This window comes from Neodiprion lecontei, chromosome 4, assembly GCF_021901455.1.
Source record: "Neodiprion lecontei isolate iyNeoLeco1 chromosome 4, iyNeoLeco1.1, whole genome shotgun sequence".
In the NCBI taxonomy this organism is placed as follows: Eukaryota; Metazoa; Arthropoda; class Insecta; order Hymenoptera; family Diprionidae; genus Neodiprion; species Neodiprion lecontei.
Window position 1 is genome coordinate 34514468 of NC_060263.1, and position 15321 is coordinate 34529788.

At 35.4% G+C, this 15321-nt stretch overlaps 3 protein-coding genes across 7 annotated transcripts in view; 1 reads left to right on the top strand and 2 right to left on the bottom strand.

Annotated features, from left to right (window-relative positions):
• LOC107218718 (DNA-binding protein RFX2) overlaps nt 1–3893 on the bottom strand; it is an 18640-nt gene extending 14747 nt beyond the window's left edge. The window contains exons 1-2 of one of the 4 annotated variants that reach the window (XM_046739110.1): nt 3573–3893; nt 383–481 (exon numbers count right to left, since the gene is read on the bottom strand). In XM_046739110.1, coding sequence (XP_046595066.1) covers nt 383–481; nt 3573–3582 — 109 coding nt within the window. In that variant the 5' untranslated portion in view covers nt 3583–3893. Of the gene's footprint in view, nt 1–382; nt 482–3181; nt 3553–3572 lie in introns of those variants that run through there. The other 3 variants (XM_046739109.1, XM_046739112.1, XM_046739111.1) reach the window with 3 other exon arrangements.
• Nucleotides 3894–4703: 810 nt separating this feature from the next.
• Nucleotides 4704–7692, top strand: LOC107218728 (sorting nexin-30). Its single transcript, XM_015656708.2, has 7 exons — nt 4704–5042; nt 5319–5474; nt 5851–5961; nt 6047–6211; nt 6294–6489; nt 6609–6883; nt 6966–7692. Exons 1-7 carry the CDS (start codon nt 4878–4880, stop codon nt 7320–7322), a joined length of 1425 nt encoding a protein of 474 aa, XP_015512194.1. The 5' UTR covers nt 4704–4877; the 3' UTR covers nt 7323–7692.
• A 153-nt stretch (nt 7693–7845) lies between these two features.
• On the bottom strand, nt 7846–14724 carry LOC107218731. 2 transcript variants are annotated; one of them, XM_046736876.1, is made up of 11 exons: nt 14023–14724; nt 12996–13114; nt 12299–12544; nt 12063–12193; nt 10383–11774; nt 9971–10180; nt 9749–9858; nt 9364–9578; nt 8991–9217; nt 8652–8730; nt 7846–8543 (listed from the first exon to the last, which is right to left on the bottom strand). In XM_046736876.1, the coding sequence occupies exons 1-11, from the start codon at nt 14188–14190 to the stop codon at nt 8489–8491; spliced, it is 2952 nt and encodes a 983-aa protein (XP_046592832.1). In that variant the 5' UTR covers nt 14191–14724; the 3' UTR covers nt 7846–8488. The 2 variants fall into 2 exon arrangements, with proteins under 2 accessions (XP_046592832.1, XP_015512197.2); XM_015656711.2 differs by having other exon boundaries at nt 12063–12178; nt 14023–14706.
• Between the last annotated feature and the right edge of the window lie 597 nt (nt 14725–15321).

The window sequence follows — 15321 nt, forward strand, 5'->3', positions numbered from 1 at the left end:
TACTTGTATATAATGTTGTATTATATGTACGACACAGAACTGACAAAGTGTAATATATTGATATTGTGAGAAGCGCATAGTGGAGTATCAGATAACGCATCTGGTATAATTAGGTAATTCAATCTACAATTTCCTTCGCTGGGAAAATGGTGACCAATTGAGCTGTGAAGTTCAGGACTCCTCATACAGGGAAAAAACCTTGCTTTCATATAAGAAAATCTGGTTCTGATTTACAGAACAGGCACCATGCAATATTTTACAAATTATTCAATTTTAATATCTTGAACTTAGAATCAATCAAGTGCTCTGAAGTATAAAATTACATTTGTATTCCAATAGTATGCAACAAAGTTATTTGGAAAAACGATGGAGAACCACTGACCCAGGCAACCATGTCCCAAGGCTACTACAGGTGACTCACGTTTCATCAAAACAGTACTCCATCTCCTGACCAGGAATTCTCTCTGTTTTTCTGCAGACACTGAGAGTATTGATTATGAGATATCTGGCATTAAAACAGATGATTAATTAAGCCAGTTAGAGATGTTCGCTTATAACTATAGTTTAGTTTTATCACAAAATCATCATGTCATGGTCATGTTAAACATCTTTTTCTCATCACTGAAAGCAATAGGTGTGAAAGTATCATTGTGTATCACAGAACTGAGGTTGCTTGAATATAATCGGACCCTTCTCTACGCTTGCCTACAATAGGAACTAACATGCTTGATGGGCATTGATATTCATTGAGCAAGACATATAGCGAGGTATACAAGAGATCGGACAGGGTTTAATATACTGTTCACACGTGAAACTAAACACCATATAAAAGTAGCCATGTATTGCTCAAATTATAAATTTACAATCTTCTTCAGTTTTATCAATGAGTTCATATGGTGATGGATTATTTTTACGGATAAAATACTAAATATTTACAATTAAAATATAAATTTTATAAGTTATCGAGCAGTATTATTAACCTTTGGTAAATGCAAAAAATGGTGCCACCAATTATCTGCTACTACAATTTTCAACAGTCTACTGTTTTATCCAATAAATTTTAGGGATGGTTGAATTGTATTGTATAGGCATACGCACAAGCTGAGGTGGTCTACATGACCTGACTGTTGGTTATCACATGGGGTAACAAAGGAGGGGTGCATGCAAGGTACCAGTCAAGCATAACAACCACCAGGTGCAGTTTAACAGTAAAGGGAAAGTTCAGACACGTCTACATTCATATGAGGCATTCCATGCCAATTCGTTCTGCCACCAACCCTCACCATCTCCGATTTTCATTGAATTGTATTTTAATATTTTAGGGCTCGAAAAAGTAACCCCTGAATTATTTCATATTTTTTTTAACCACTGGTTAAAAAGTTGTCCTATTTTCACGCTAATTTATATCTCAACATCCATCACCTGTAAAAAGAAATCACTGGTACAAAAATTCATCGCGAATACGTGAAATGGAAGGAAATATTATTTACCGTTTTCTTTAGCGACTTCATGCATTTTTTTTTTTTTTTTGCACAAATAGTCTAAAATCGCGTTTTTCATGAAACTTTCACCAAAAAATCTTTGTGAAAATACGAAATTTTTAAGACCTTGCAGAACGTGGAGAGATCTTTGGTTCAGAAATTACAATGAAAAATGGTTTACAATTAATTGAGTACTGCATCAATTCAGGTAGGTACATAATTTTTTAGAACGTGTAATACAAATGCAGAAAAATCGTTTTACTACACAGATGAAACATATTAATTATGCGATAGATCAAACATCACGTCATATATATATAATTAGACGTGTACCTTTCACTTTTTTGTTTACCAAACAAATGAATAATTAATTTGATTCTGATAATTTCACTTGTAAGATATAACTCATTTCCGTAGGCATTTAGTTTAGGTAGGTACTCCCATATTATTCGTTTCCTTGATATTCGTTTGATTGGAACTTCTGAACCAAAGATCTCTCCATCTTTGGGAAGGTCTTAAAAGTTAGGTATTTTCACAAGAAATTCATGGTGCAAATTTCATTGAAGATTAAAGGTGGCCAACACTATGAAAATTGCGATTTTAGACTGTGTTTGAAAAACAAAAAGAATTTATCAAGTCGCTTAAAAAATCGGTAAAAAATATTTCCTTCCATTTCACGTTATCGCTATGAATTTTTGTATTAATGACTGTTTCGTACGACTGACGCATGGTGGGATATAAATTAGTGTGAAAATGAAATAACTTTTTCACCGGTGGTCAAAAAAATCTGAAATAATTCATTGGCTACTTTTTCGACCCCTCAAATACAATATTAAAGTTCAAGCCAAATCGAAGATGGTGAGGGTTGGCGGCAGGTCTAGTTGGCATGGAATACCCCATATACTCATTCCTCCACCCTTGTTATTACCTAGAAATAAGATTTAGTTGTAAATATTATGTATCCATAAAATTATTCCAAGCTTGATAATAAATGAAAATGCAAACAGCTATATGGTATTATCAAGCATGTATTCGTTTGTAGAATTAAACTATCTATTCTTACTCATTCAAGAATCTCTGAATTATAGTATATTGCATCGAAAGACTTAATAATCTGATATAGTAATATGTATAAGACGGTTTTAATTGAAACCCTGGTGGATTTGATCGGTATTCAATTCTATAGGCCAGAGGGTGGCATGGCGTGCGAAATTGAAAAAACTCAGTGGTGCATGTGATGCTGTAATGTGGCTTATAAATTTGCTAGGGTGCAGGAAAGAACGTATGATACCTGCAGTATGATGGGGTGAAAGTGAACCTAATAGAACTAGGCTAGACAAAAAATCACACTCCAGTGTACTCCTCTATTTCTCTGATCTTATATTGTTGATTTATTATTTTATTAATTATTTATTTACTTATTGTTACTTGTGGATAATTGAGATCAATAGAAATACTGTCATATATTGCTTTCACTCAGGAGTGTGTACAATGTTCCAAGAAATGTTATGAACAGAGCTTTTATTTAATTCATGTATGTGTGAGATCTAAGAATTTCATTTATAAAAATTATACCGCATTGCAGTATTGGAAAAAAATATGAACAATGGTGCAACTCGATTAAATTATGACAAACAGATAAGAGCACCCTTAGCTTCAAAGATTAATGATTTGTGATATTCAAGGTAGAATTTTTTTACCTTGGCTCAATGACTTTGTCATTTTGTTCCATATTTCTCGAAGTTGCACCGATTATTTGTGTAACGAATTTTTGTAAAACTTTCTTAGTTGATTATCAATAGTTTAAAACAACTGAACAACCAAATCTGTATTATTGGAAGGTTTTTAAAATAGGAAAATATAATGACAGGGTAAACTTGCTGGTGAGCATAAACTCTGGTCATTGAAGCTACTTATACAAAGAATTAAGGATAATGGGACCGATTCCGAAAATTGCACCACCTTCACAGAAGACCGATAGAACAAGCGTAAAGTTGTCCGAAAACAGGGTACTTGATCAAAAATACCAGAAATGAAAAAACTGGCATGCAATTATGCAGCCATCTTAACTACACAATCAATCGGTCGCACCTGTTTTCATGAATGACGAATAAACTTGTGTTTGCTAGCCTGCCGGCTTTCCTGACAGGTGTCTTAATGTCGTCCAGGATTCCTCGGTGCTGACCCTGCAAATCACCGTGGAAACGAACTGAAATATGCACGCTAGAATATTGTTGACGACGAGCAGCGGATTGTCAGTTGTCTGCTGCTGCGGTCGCCTTGGCTACGGCATCACACGCCGCTGAACTACCCGTCCGAATCCCCTCGTTTTTCGGTTTAACTCGCACCATGTTGGTTCATTCTACCCAAAAATAATCACATCTAAACTAGGAACGGCGAACTTATTTTCAGCCTTGCACTCCTCCCTACAGCTTCTCGAAAATTACTGAAAATTTATACGGAATCTCTATTGCTAGGGAACTGCTTTCCTACGCTTGGACTAATGTTCCTACGCGCGGCGGACTACACCAACCGCGTAACAGCAGGCAGCAATGGGTTCGACTCCTAATTCTCGGCTTCCGTGACAGGTGTTTCGAGCTCTCGAATTCGTCTTCGGTTTTCTTCCACTTTTATTTTGTTCTTAAATTCAATACAGCTCAATTGTGCAAGCACCGCGGTTGCTCGGCGTATACAGTTGGCCGTTATTGACGATAAATTTTATTCTAGTTAATCACGCTATAATTTCTGACGCGCCTAGCCACATATGGATTCGAAATCAGGAAGATGATTTGCAAGAGAAATTAGTCAATAAAAATACTCACCGTAGGTGATTTGGGAATTTGTCGCAATACAATGAACAGCGGATCGATTTTTGGGATGATAACGAATCGCTGTGACGATACGGCGTCCTTCGTTTGGCGTGACAATGAACCTCGAAGTTCCATACCTATTATTACCTTCACTTTGCCAATTCATTATTATTTAATTAGAATATTGGCAAGATTTAATTATTAGACATGTATCCCAGAGCTACGGTATCTACGAGACGATTATTATTTACTACTTTATTGATTCGCCGTCATCCTCGGATGCAAGAAAAACACGCTTTATGATCGAGAAAAACAAATGCTACCTAAAACAATCGGTACCCGCCAACAATTTGAAACTATTTCTCCGTTGCGGCACTGCTCGACATCCGGTTACATCTTTTTCCGGTTTAAACATAAGATTATAAGATAACAGACATAACAGATACCGGTAGATCTCATACGTCACCTGTCACGATTGTCACTCGATTCCACACAGTTCACTATACTACGTTTACTGCAGGTTGATGTTTGTAACTGTGTGGCGTACTTTGGCGTAGTGTTTCATACTTGTCAATCAAAAATCAAAATGATGACATCTTCGGAAACAGACATTGATGCGCTCGATGAAAAAACTATGGAAGATTCGGCCGTTCTTCAAGTCAGTTCGATGGCTGCAGGAGGTTTGGTGAAACAAGAAAGTCGCGACACAGATTTTCTCTCCAATTACAGTACTTCGATCGAAGGATCTGTGGTTAGTATAACCTACAATATTAACTTATGATCATATGATGCTTATGATTCGTGAAAACTATTAGGCAATTAAAACGTCAACATTGCAAAACAATAATATTCATGCAGTTGAATGATCTCTTCTCGGGTACAAGAATATTTTAAAGAAATTATGAAAATTGGCAAAAGGCGTAGCGAATATTCGGCCGCTAACTAGTAGCCGAGAAAGATATATCCAACTAATTCTTAATGCAACATATGACCATAGCGTAATCAAACTTAATTATTTTTCATTCAGGTAGCATCTCCATCCATCGATAGTTTTTCAACTTTACCAGAACAAGAAATATCAGATTTCCCCATTGACTCTCGGGATCTACAGGTGAAAGTAGATAATCCTCAAAAGCATCTTGAAACCTTGGAGACATTCATCACATTCCGCGTTACAACAAGGGTATGCAGCATATATTGATTACAATATATGGACAAATTATCATTTATAGTGAACAGAGTTTAGATCGCTTTGTTGAGACAAGTATCGGCACGGTATGTAGACACATGTATTTAGACTTGGGAAATGTGATAATTAGAGAGCTTACCTCATTGCATTTAGCACTATAAACGTTTTTACATTAGGGTCACTTTCATCTTGTTTATGAGACATGTAAAACAATGTTCCAAAACTTTTTGAGCGATAAATTTGATTTTAGAATACACACTATGTGTTATTTTACGTATTTGTTAATATTAAAGTTCATTAAAAAAAAAAGTATAGTACTAATCTAAACCTTTACTAGATTTTCAAACATGCATGGCAATTGAATTTTCAGACATCACGTCCTGAATTTGAAGAAACTGAGTATGTCGTGCGCCGTCGTTACAATGATTTCATTTGGTTACGTCAGAAACTTGTCGACACCTACCCAACACACATTATACCTGTAAGTGCTCATTTATAACACTACACACTCATAACGTATATATTAATTAAGCATACGTATTCTAAATGATAGTTCACACTTATAGCCAATGCCGGGTAAACACACGCTGTTGGCACAGCTAGATCGTTACTCAAAGGAATTTATAATGGCTCGAATGAAACTTTTACATGGATTTCTAAACCGTGTAGTGAACCATCCAATTCTAAGCTCTGAAAAAAGTTTATACATTTTTCTGACTGCTAAACCAGCTGTACGTATTGTCAAAAAAATAATTTCAAAGATACTAAACAATTTTACCTATGAAAATTACTGATGTTTATACTTTTCAACAGGAATTCTCTATCCATCGAAAATCCCGCAGTAATGTTCTCGTAAAAATGACTGATTCCCTGCAAAATATGGCTAATATGTACACAATGAAACAGCGGCATCTTGAATTTGAACAGGTGCGAGATTATTGCGTGGCATTGGCTGATAAACTATCAACTATAGACAAAATTAGCCACCGAATTCAGAAAGAAAGACAAGGTAGAGTTCAATTTTTACACATTTAAATCTCAGAAGATACATATTCTGTTTAGAAGCATGTAGAATTAGATAAATTATATCATCTGGCTACTAATATTTCGCTTTTTACTGTTGAACAGAATATCTGTTGGAGTTACATCAGTTACATCCAATATTTACCCTATGGGCGACATCTGAACCAGAGCTAAATCCAATTTTAACTGCAATTGCTAAAGCAATTGAAAATAATGCAGTTGCTCATCAGGTTGTGCTTGACTCATTCCCAAGCGATATGCGAGAATACTTGGCCTACATAGATGCTGTACGGGATACTTTAGTTCGGCGTGATTCAATGCAAATTGAGTACGAAATGACTGTAGATGATTTGGCTAAAAAACGCCAAGAAAAAGATCAGGTGAGCAATTTCAACTTTTTATAAGAATATTGTCATACAACAAATATAATTTGATTTATACAATTTGATAATATTTGTGTAGTTGACAGGTGTTGGAGCTAGTTCCAGTAATTCACCTGGTTGGGGTGGTTCATTATGGAAAGGTGAATCTCGAGATGAAAAGCTAGAAAAAATTGGACAGTCCATTCCTAGGCTTGGAAAAAAAGTGGAACTCCTGCAAGACCGTGTAGAATGTGCTAATGAAAATTTACGTAGTGATCTGGAACGTTGGAATAAAGAAAAGCGTTCGGATTTGAAAACTATGCTCATATCAATGGCGGATCAACAGATTTTGCATTATCAACATTGCATGAATGCCTGGGAAGAGGTGCTGTCAGGTTTAAAACTTGATAACGGAACAGAAATTAATTTGGGCCCTTCTATTAAGGTTCCTGCTTAAATTTCAAATAGCATTCTAGTCTTACTTTAAATGCAAGAAAAAAAAACCGCACTGTTGTATAATTACCATTAATCATAAACTTTAAGATCGAATAATAAAATATTTAAATACCCACGTGTTATCAATGGCCGAAGAATATAACAATACTAAAATGAATATCTTTCTCGACAATAAAAGTGAAATATATGTAATATAAGCTGACATCGTGTAAAAAAAATTAAAATATTACAATCATAATCCTTTCGTACATCCGTGGATAACATCAGTTTCTGATTGTATAGCTGGCTGTTCAATATCTGCTGACATTTTGAATTTGCTCATCATGTTTTGATCCCAATGAAATATTAAAAGTTATTGACTTAGTATTATACTTATTGTATTTATTTTTCTCCCAAGTATTTACTAGCCACTAGTATTTGAAACTACCGGCTGTGATGAAGGCAAATTTTTGCAAACTTTATCATGTAAATATATGTATTTATGTAACAGAGTTTGGTTTACACGTCTTTTTGCCTGTGTTCCGTACTTAAAGTACTCGTTTTACCGACAGTATGAAAAAAGAGCATCGGAGTATGCAAAAATACACTTTTACGTCCTAGCACTTAACAGAGCTCTTTTATGTACGCCGCTATGAAGGAAAAACTAGTAAACTACACTTTTGTTATATAAAGTGTCGACTGCACCATGGAGGCAAAATACATGCACATGCTTGCCTGTCACTCATATTGTAAACTTATGCTCGGTGTTAAGAGACCTATTGTGCCGCCTTGGATATACCATCTACTATTTGTCAAAAAATCACTTAACTAGATATGATAAAATGAATTTGCCTATTGTTAGTTACGCATGAAAATCATGTAAAATCTCTATGTCCAATATTTCTTATATTAGAATGGAATACATATTTTGTTAAGCGGATACATTAAATTTTAGTGTGATATTAATCAAATATCTACGAATTCTGTCATGAAATTGTTTGGATAGATATCTCGTGACAATTTATATCTAAAATTATGCAAACTCGAACAATTATCATTGTCGACTATTCAACTTGTTTAGTAGAATCAATGTCTTAAAATCTAAATAAAATTAATCATCACTTAATACAAGGATATTTAATAGCTTAATTTTAACCTACCTTCATGTGTAATGCAAGACTCTCTTGACTATGTGCTCAAACTTGTGTGCCGAGGCAATAAGTTCCTGAGAATGATGATACATCTAGTAATTCAACAAATAAAAGGAAGAGAATTAATGATAACAGCAGTTACATTATTCAATAATTTATATTCCGTAAGATGTCTGTTCTGGGCATAAATACGTTATTACATCGTTGGAGAGTCAGGTAAGGGTGTAATAAATAATTCTACAAGGTTGTCGAAATCATGAAGCCTCGTAATGGATTCCCCTGAAAATTAAATAATACTTCAATAACTTACTATTAGTATCAAACCAAACAAGTAATAGAAATTTGGAAAAATATTCTATTCAGTCTGCGGCTATTATCTATGAACAAATCGTAAATATATCATACATTATGTTGATGCATGTACGTACAAGAGTAATAAATTAAAATTATTATGTATAACTTCCGTTATTAAATAACAGCAGTCACAATAATGCTCATTACAAACGTAGAGTAGTTTCTAAATATTCACAGATACATACCTGCAAACGCCATTACATTCTGAAGAAATCGAACAGTGTGAGCATACGGTTGTTGCATCTTTTCACGCATTTGTGAAGCCATCAACTTTGTCGGGTTCCAGATGTAGCGTTTGTGCAGTTTTGACTTTGTCTCTATCAATGGAAGGACGTTCGTGATTCGATATTGATTCGAATCAATATTCCATGTAAATTTACAGCCAACTTCATATTGCTTTCTTTCTTGGTAGCTGTGAAAGAAATTAGAGCAGGTTATTAATTTAATACGTATACTATACAATACATTTTTTTATGGATACAGGTGACATTTTTCTTTGAATTCAGTTTCAAATAATATGAATACAATAGATGCTTTAATACTGTGAAAAAAACTTACCACTGGGACTGACTACTAAGCTCGCTAGCTTCGATTTTCATTATAAGAAGACAAATCACGTCTCCACTCAATGCACAAACATCAATAATTTCAATGTCATAATCGCTACAGTGCCAGTACCTTTTACCAAATCTCGTACAGAGCCAATCTGCTATGTGATGAGAGAACGTTTCAATATCAAAACTCAACTGATTTACCAATACATGTGGTACCGGCTGAAAGCAATGATGTTCCAAATTTTATTTAAATTTATGGGCAGTAAGAAATAGAGGATCTTAATTATAGTAAACATGAATACTTTTACTCAGTATATTCAATTATTAAATGAGTAATAAACAAGACTTATGTAGAAACTAGACAAAAAAATCAGTATTCCAATATTCACCATCTTTTCAGCTTTACTATTGTTTATCATCTGCATTTGAGTATATCCAGATCCATGTACATTCATTGGAAGTACACACTGATAGCTTACGTACCCTCCAGTTTCATCGTCTGTTAAAATCAAGCAATATTTCTATATTCTATCAGATTGCTTCAAGTAGAACGGGTGAAATGACGAAAAACTTTTTAAGATATTGGATATCATTGTTGAGACTTAACGCACCTTCTACATCTGTGATAACAGAGACCATTTCATCATCAAGTTCTATGTAGCTGCGTTTGAAGTGTGCCGTACATTTTACAGTTGGATACTGAAATGTGACTTTAGGAACCAACGGCGATACATTTGCACATATCTTATTTGTCTTGTCTCGATGGGCAGCAGAGTACGACAGTTGATTTTGATTTAATGGTCGCAGAACGTATTTTTCAGCTGAAATTTATGGAATAGAAAATATAAATTACATACAATAAAGACCTTTGTTCTTAATAGTATTAATGAATTTAATAAATCTGAATATTTTTTTAAACTGTGTTTGACGAATCTTTGTACTCCTTTCGATTCTCTCAACGTATGATATAGAAAATATAAATTGCATCCATTTCGCCAAAGAAGAAATACAAAATTAATTTACCTGTCTCAATACTCTGGAAATCAGATAGTGAAGTAATATCCTGAATGGAATTAAATTCACTAACATCGCTGTGATCAGAATCAATTCTACGCCGCCTGGTATTTGGTAATACAGGAGAGGTCACAGGTGATGTCAGTTGGTGTATGGAGCATGTGCGATGCTTTGATTGGTCCCTAAGATGTTTGAAAGGAACAATATTTTCTGCATCTTCAGCCTCGTCACAGAACTCATACTTTTTGTCAGCCAGACGACGCTTTCTAAATGAGCTCAATTTTTCACATGTTTCATGTGCTTCGTCTGTAAATTCATAAGCTTTTTCAGCTTCCAGAGTAAGTTTATGCGTCGGTCGTGGTCTAGGTGGTGTGGGAGGTAGAATTGGTGGTGGGGATTGCAGATTTGCCCTTTTTCGGGGGCTTAAATGGCGGAACCATCGTGTCGTCGGAGAAGACATCAAACGTGACGAACACGATGATGTTGGGCTTATAGAAAGCGTGTGAAGAGGAGAGTTCAACGAAGTTATACTGACGCTTGAGCTATCCTGAGAGACGCTAGGCTGCGGAGAGCTGGGGCGTTGAGTACGAGGCAGTTTATGACTAGAATCCGAATTGCGTGTCCTTAGAATATCCGACGGTGGATTGAGCATCGCGGACGACCAGGTCAAATGTCGATGATCGGAGGGAAGTCGCTGAGGTGGCGACATTGGAGAGCATGAAGGATGCTTAACCAGAGTAATCAAATCACTTCCAATATTCAACTCTTGAGACATATCCTCGCAAAAATCCTGTAATATTTTGTCTCTAACAGATATTGCCAACTCTGATCTGGAGGTAGAACTGTTACTTTCACACTTGCACTCGTTTCCATTTAAGCACTCGCATCCTTTTCCACTTATATTAACACTAGGCCTGATGATATCACAGATACAGTCACTTTGATTACTGCTTGAGGTATTGACACGCATTTCACTACAGTATTGTTCTTCATATCTATTTATATCGTCTGTGAAAGGAGAACCTATTGTGGATTCACATTTTGAAAATTGGTCAACAGTTATATTATCTAACATACCAATTTTCTCTTCGGAACTATCCGAACACTCAGTTTTAGATTCATCTAATTCTTCAACGTCACTAGCGTCTAATGGAACCGTATCCACGACTACTGAGTCATTTCTTTCACTGTTCTTCTGAAATTTAGATTTAGCAGTATACAAATCTACTCTGAGCACATGTAAAAAGTTTCCCGTATTAACAACAACGTGATTCCAGTATTTCAAACACACTGCAGCTCGAAACCTTGGATATGGCGAAATGACCTCGTAAGTTGTGTGAACTGTAAGGCCATGCAACAAACAACTGCATCGCATGCATCCGTCCCAGTTACTGCCTAAATCTGTGTACAAAATAAAAATCGCTGTTATTCAAATATTTACCAGTGAACTTGTAAATTGTTATAAAGGTGTTGATTTCTTGATATAAATATTGCAATATTCGAATAAAATAATGAAAATGAAGAGAAATGGGAATAGAAACACAGAAAATGTAGATTTACAGAAAACTAAAAGTTTCTTGACTGGAACATTCATGTTTTAATTTTATATCATTACCATTATCAATAGTAAGTAAGTGATTGAACAGTATTATAGTAAATCAAATTGAAAAGTAATTAGAGAGTGATTACCTTCTTCTTCATAAGATGCCGCTACTTTTAAACAATCCTTGCAATTTTGAAGGGAAGGTACCGTCGTTATAGTAAGATAAGCTCTATCTGTTGGCTGCAGGCGCATTGAATCAATGCTGAGAAGAAAGTAACTGGTAAGTGACAGAAGCGTGAAGTCTTTTGTATTTTCAGGACAAAAAGGAAGCGGCAACTAAATTTGAGCCAGCAATTTCTGTGACCAATATTATTTCACTCACCATACACCATGTACAACCAGCTTATTCCTTTCTGTAGGCCATTGGGATATTACGATATTAAGGTCCCTGTGTATAGTATAGTTCCCAAAAAGTGTTACTTCAGCTACTTTTCTAGCAACATGATTCGGGATGAACGACCACCAGTGTAGCAAATACTTATATGACGAACCATATCCAACAACTTCAATATTGTATGTATATGTCAATATGAATTGCCCACACTGCGTCAGTCCCATAACGATATGCCTTGACCATGAAAGAAAGGCATGTTCGATTAGTAATTTAATTGATTTCAGGTTACCACACTGGTGAAAATGGTTTATCGGACCGTTGTTAATGAATTATAGCTCGCATCATCTACAGTAGAAAATACCTAATCATTTTGAATGTGTTGAAATAAATCAGCAGTGGTATTGGAAGAAATTGCAAAGAGATTTGTTTACTTTAAATCCGACTGGTTACCTGCATTGATTTATCACTTTTTAAGTAGTTCAAATACTAGCACATAGAGTACTTTATTTTGACTAATACAGTAACAATTGATAGCGTGCTCAGTATACAATACGCTATTGGAAAAAATCTTAATTCAGTATAACAAACGGACGTTCTCCAGTTGACGGATGACTCAATGCAAAATTAATATCACCCACCTAACGGTCATGTGTACCTATTACGATTATAAATTTGAATGACTCACCCGGCAGCTAGGGCCGATTTTGGAAAAACATGTGTCAATGACAAATGTCTCCATGACGGTATGGACATAAATAATTTTTCCTCAGAGGCATAACTGTGGGCAGACAAACATCCCCTGATCTGTAAGAGAAAATGAAATTGTACGACGAAAATCCCATGATCAAGAATGTGCAGTAGGACGTAACGGGGTTTCCTTCAGACCTCGCTTAATGAAATACATTCAAAATACACAAGTTCACATTCGTATAATAAACGATAATTGAACTCCTTGATTAACTCATCTTTGACTAGTTTCAATCTTATTTGAATGAGAGTTTTTCTTAAATAAGAATGTGTATGGTAAAACAATATTCAACTATCTTCAACCACGTTTATATAAATAATCAATACTTCATTCAATAAGTCAAAATTTTTGAAAAGTTCGTTGTTGTCGATAAATGATCATCTAAATTGATCTATGACGTATGAGGAATATTTCAATTACATTATTTGCTGTTCGAAAATTTTATCCTTATCATCTAACATGTTCGCCAAGCATGGATTACTGACAAATAATTTCGGAATGTAAATAAATTAAACAAACTCAACCACAGTTAGCAGTTACCTGCTAAAAATCTCTCACCAAACAAGTACAAGCTTTTTTAAGGATTTGAGATGAGAATTTTTGACAATAAACCATATTTACATCTTTCGGATATTTCTTTGACCCTCAAAACAGCATTTAAAGTATCCCGAGTGTTACTTGTCAATTTATTGTTAAACTTAAGTTCTTCGAGACTTGATACAGGTATAAATGAAGGGTAATTAGGGGAAGGAGTACTTATTAGTCATAGATGTTGTGGGTGTTTATTAGAGCTGTTAATAATAGATGAAACAGTAGTATCGATCAGGGATCCGGTCGTAAAATAGCAGTCGTATCTAAACGATGTAAGATAAAAACGATGGAAGGAAGGATAAATATGAAGTGTTGACAGACCGGATAAGCTGTCATTTGACAGTAAGGCTTCGTTTAACGTTTAACCTCTTACCTCTCGATTGAACAGTTTCTGCAATATATTCTTCTTGCTTCGTCGATGAAGCGAGCAAGGCTTTTGGCCAACAACGGCGCATTCCAACCACGAGTTTTCAGACGAGATATCGGAAAAACATTCGTTGCAATAGTCTGAGGTAGTGTGAGAGGACGATGTATCCGCCATTTTTAAATAACCTTTTCTAAATTATAGCGAAAATGAACCATGAAGCATCTCGCGGCGTCGTCCCGTGCACCCAGCATACCGGAGTAAACTAAAAATCCGATGCCGAACCTCAAGTCGGCTGATGGTAGCGCGCCATGTGTGCATTTCTTCAAGTTCAAGTAACGATGCTGCCATGCCGGGTCCATTTACATTTGTCGTTGACTGGAGATGAGATAGCGATGATAGCGTACAATGCGCGACAGTGTACACCGTATTTTATGAATGCATCAGGGAATAATATTTGTTTACGGAGACGCGTCCTACGACGTTGCGACGCTAGTGTCAAACAATTAGCGTGCGTGGAGTACAAGAACGTAAAAAATACCGTGAATCTGACGTAAGCTGGCGTAAAACCTGCGCAGCAATTGATTTGTTTCGAAACATGAATACGATCATTATTTACATCGAATCATCGAAATACAACTGGAAAGTGAGCAAAACGAGTCTGAAAATTTTGGCTATGTTGTTTGAAAAAATAAAACATTTGTCAAAGCATGTATTCATGTACTTGGTCAATAAATAAACATCTTGCTTTTGTTTGTAACCCTGCCACACGTGAATGCTTTAAATATACTTCAATTTTATGAACATCGGTAAGTAATTCCATGCTTGACATCATCGACAGAGAATTTATGCTCCGTCGGTCCATAGAGAACCCCTTTTACATCGTTAATATAGGTCTGCATTACCGACACCAATGATATCCGCCACGATTCTACCTATTCAAATTTTCCTATTTCATTTATCGCGGAAAGGAACCGTATAAAGGGTACTAATGTCTCAGCGTAACCAATGTTTAGCTACCAGCGCAAAATTTTATAAAATCATTGTTTAACACCTCAGAATCACGTGCGGTGTGTACAAACAAAAACACGTAGTTCATATTTTCTGTTATTTATAAAAATTATTCCGTTTCATACGAGAAGAATAAAGATTCGCCGACAGTATCATTACGAAAGAACGGTGATTCTAAAGAATAGGTTTGAAACAAATAACAAAATAATTGGAATGACCTATAAACTTACGAGCTGTGCAAGAGTAGCTCTACACTGCAATTATACATACCTATAATATAACTATATTTTTAGCGTG

What these genes read in the sequence shown, in the direction of transcription:
- LOC107218731 (XM_046736876.1), bottom strand. Translation starts at nt 14,190, where the DNA reads ATGGCGGATACATCGTCCTCTCACACTACCTCAGACTATTGCAACGAA. An exon ending in CTTAGTAGTCAGTCCCAGTG is followed by an intron (nt 9,218 to 9,363) that starts GTAAGTTTTTTT and finishes TTTCTTTCACAG; the next exon opens with CTACCAAGAAAGAAAGCAAT. An exon ending in TTACCTGACTCTCCAACGAT is followed by an intron (nt 8,544 to 8,651) that starts GTAATAACGTAT and finishes TTGAATTACTAG; the next exon opens with ATGTATCATCATTCTCAGGA.
- LOC107218728 (XM_015656708.2), top strand. Translation starts at nt 4,878, where the DNA reads ATGATGACATCTTCGGAAACAGACATTGATGCGCTCGATGAAAAAACT. An exon ending in CATTCCGCGTTACAACAAGG is followed by an intron (nt 5,475 to 5,850) that starts GTATGCAGCATA and finishes TTGAATTTTCAG; the next exon opens with ACATCACGTCCTGAATTTGA. An exon ending in AACGCCAAGAAAAAGATCAG is followed by an intron (nt 6,884 to 6,965) that starts GTGAGCAATTTC and finishes ATATTTGTGTAG; the next exon opens with TTGACAGGTGTTGGAGCTAG.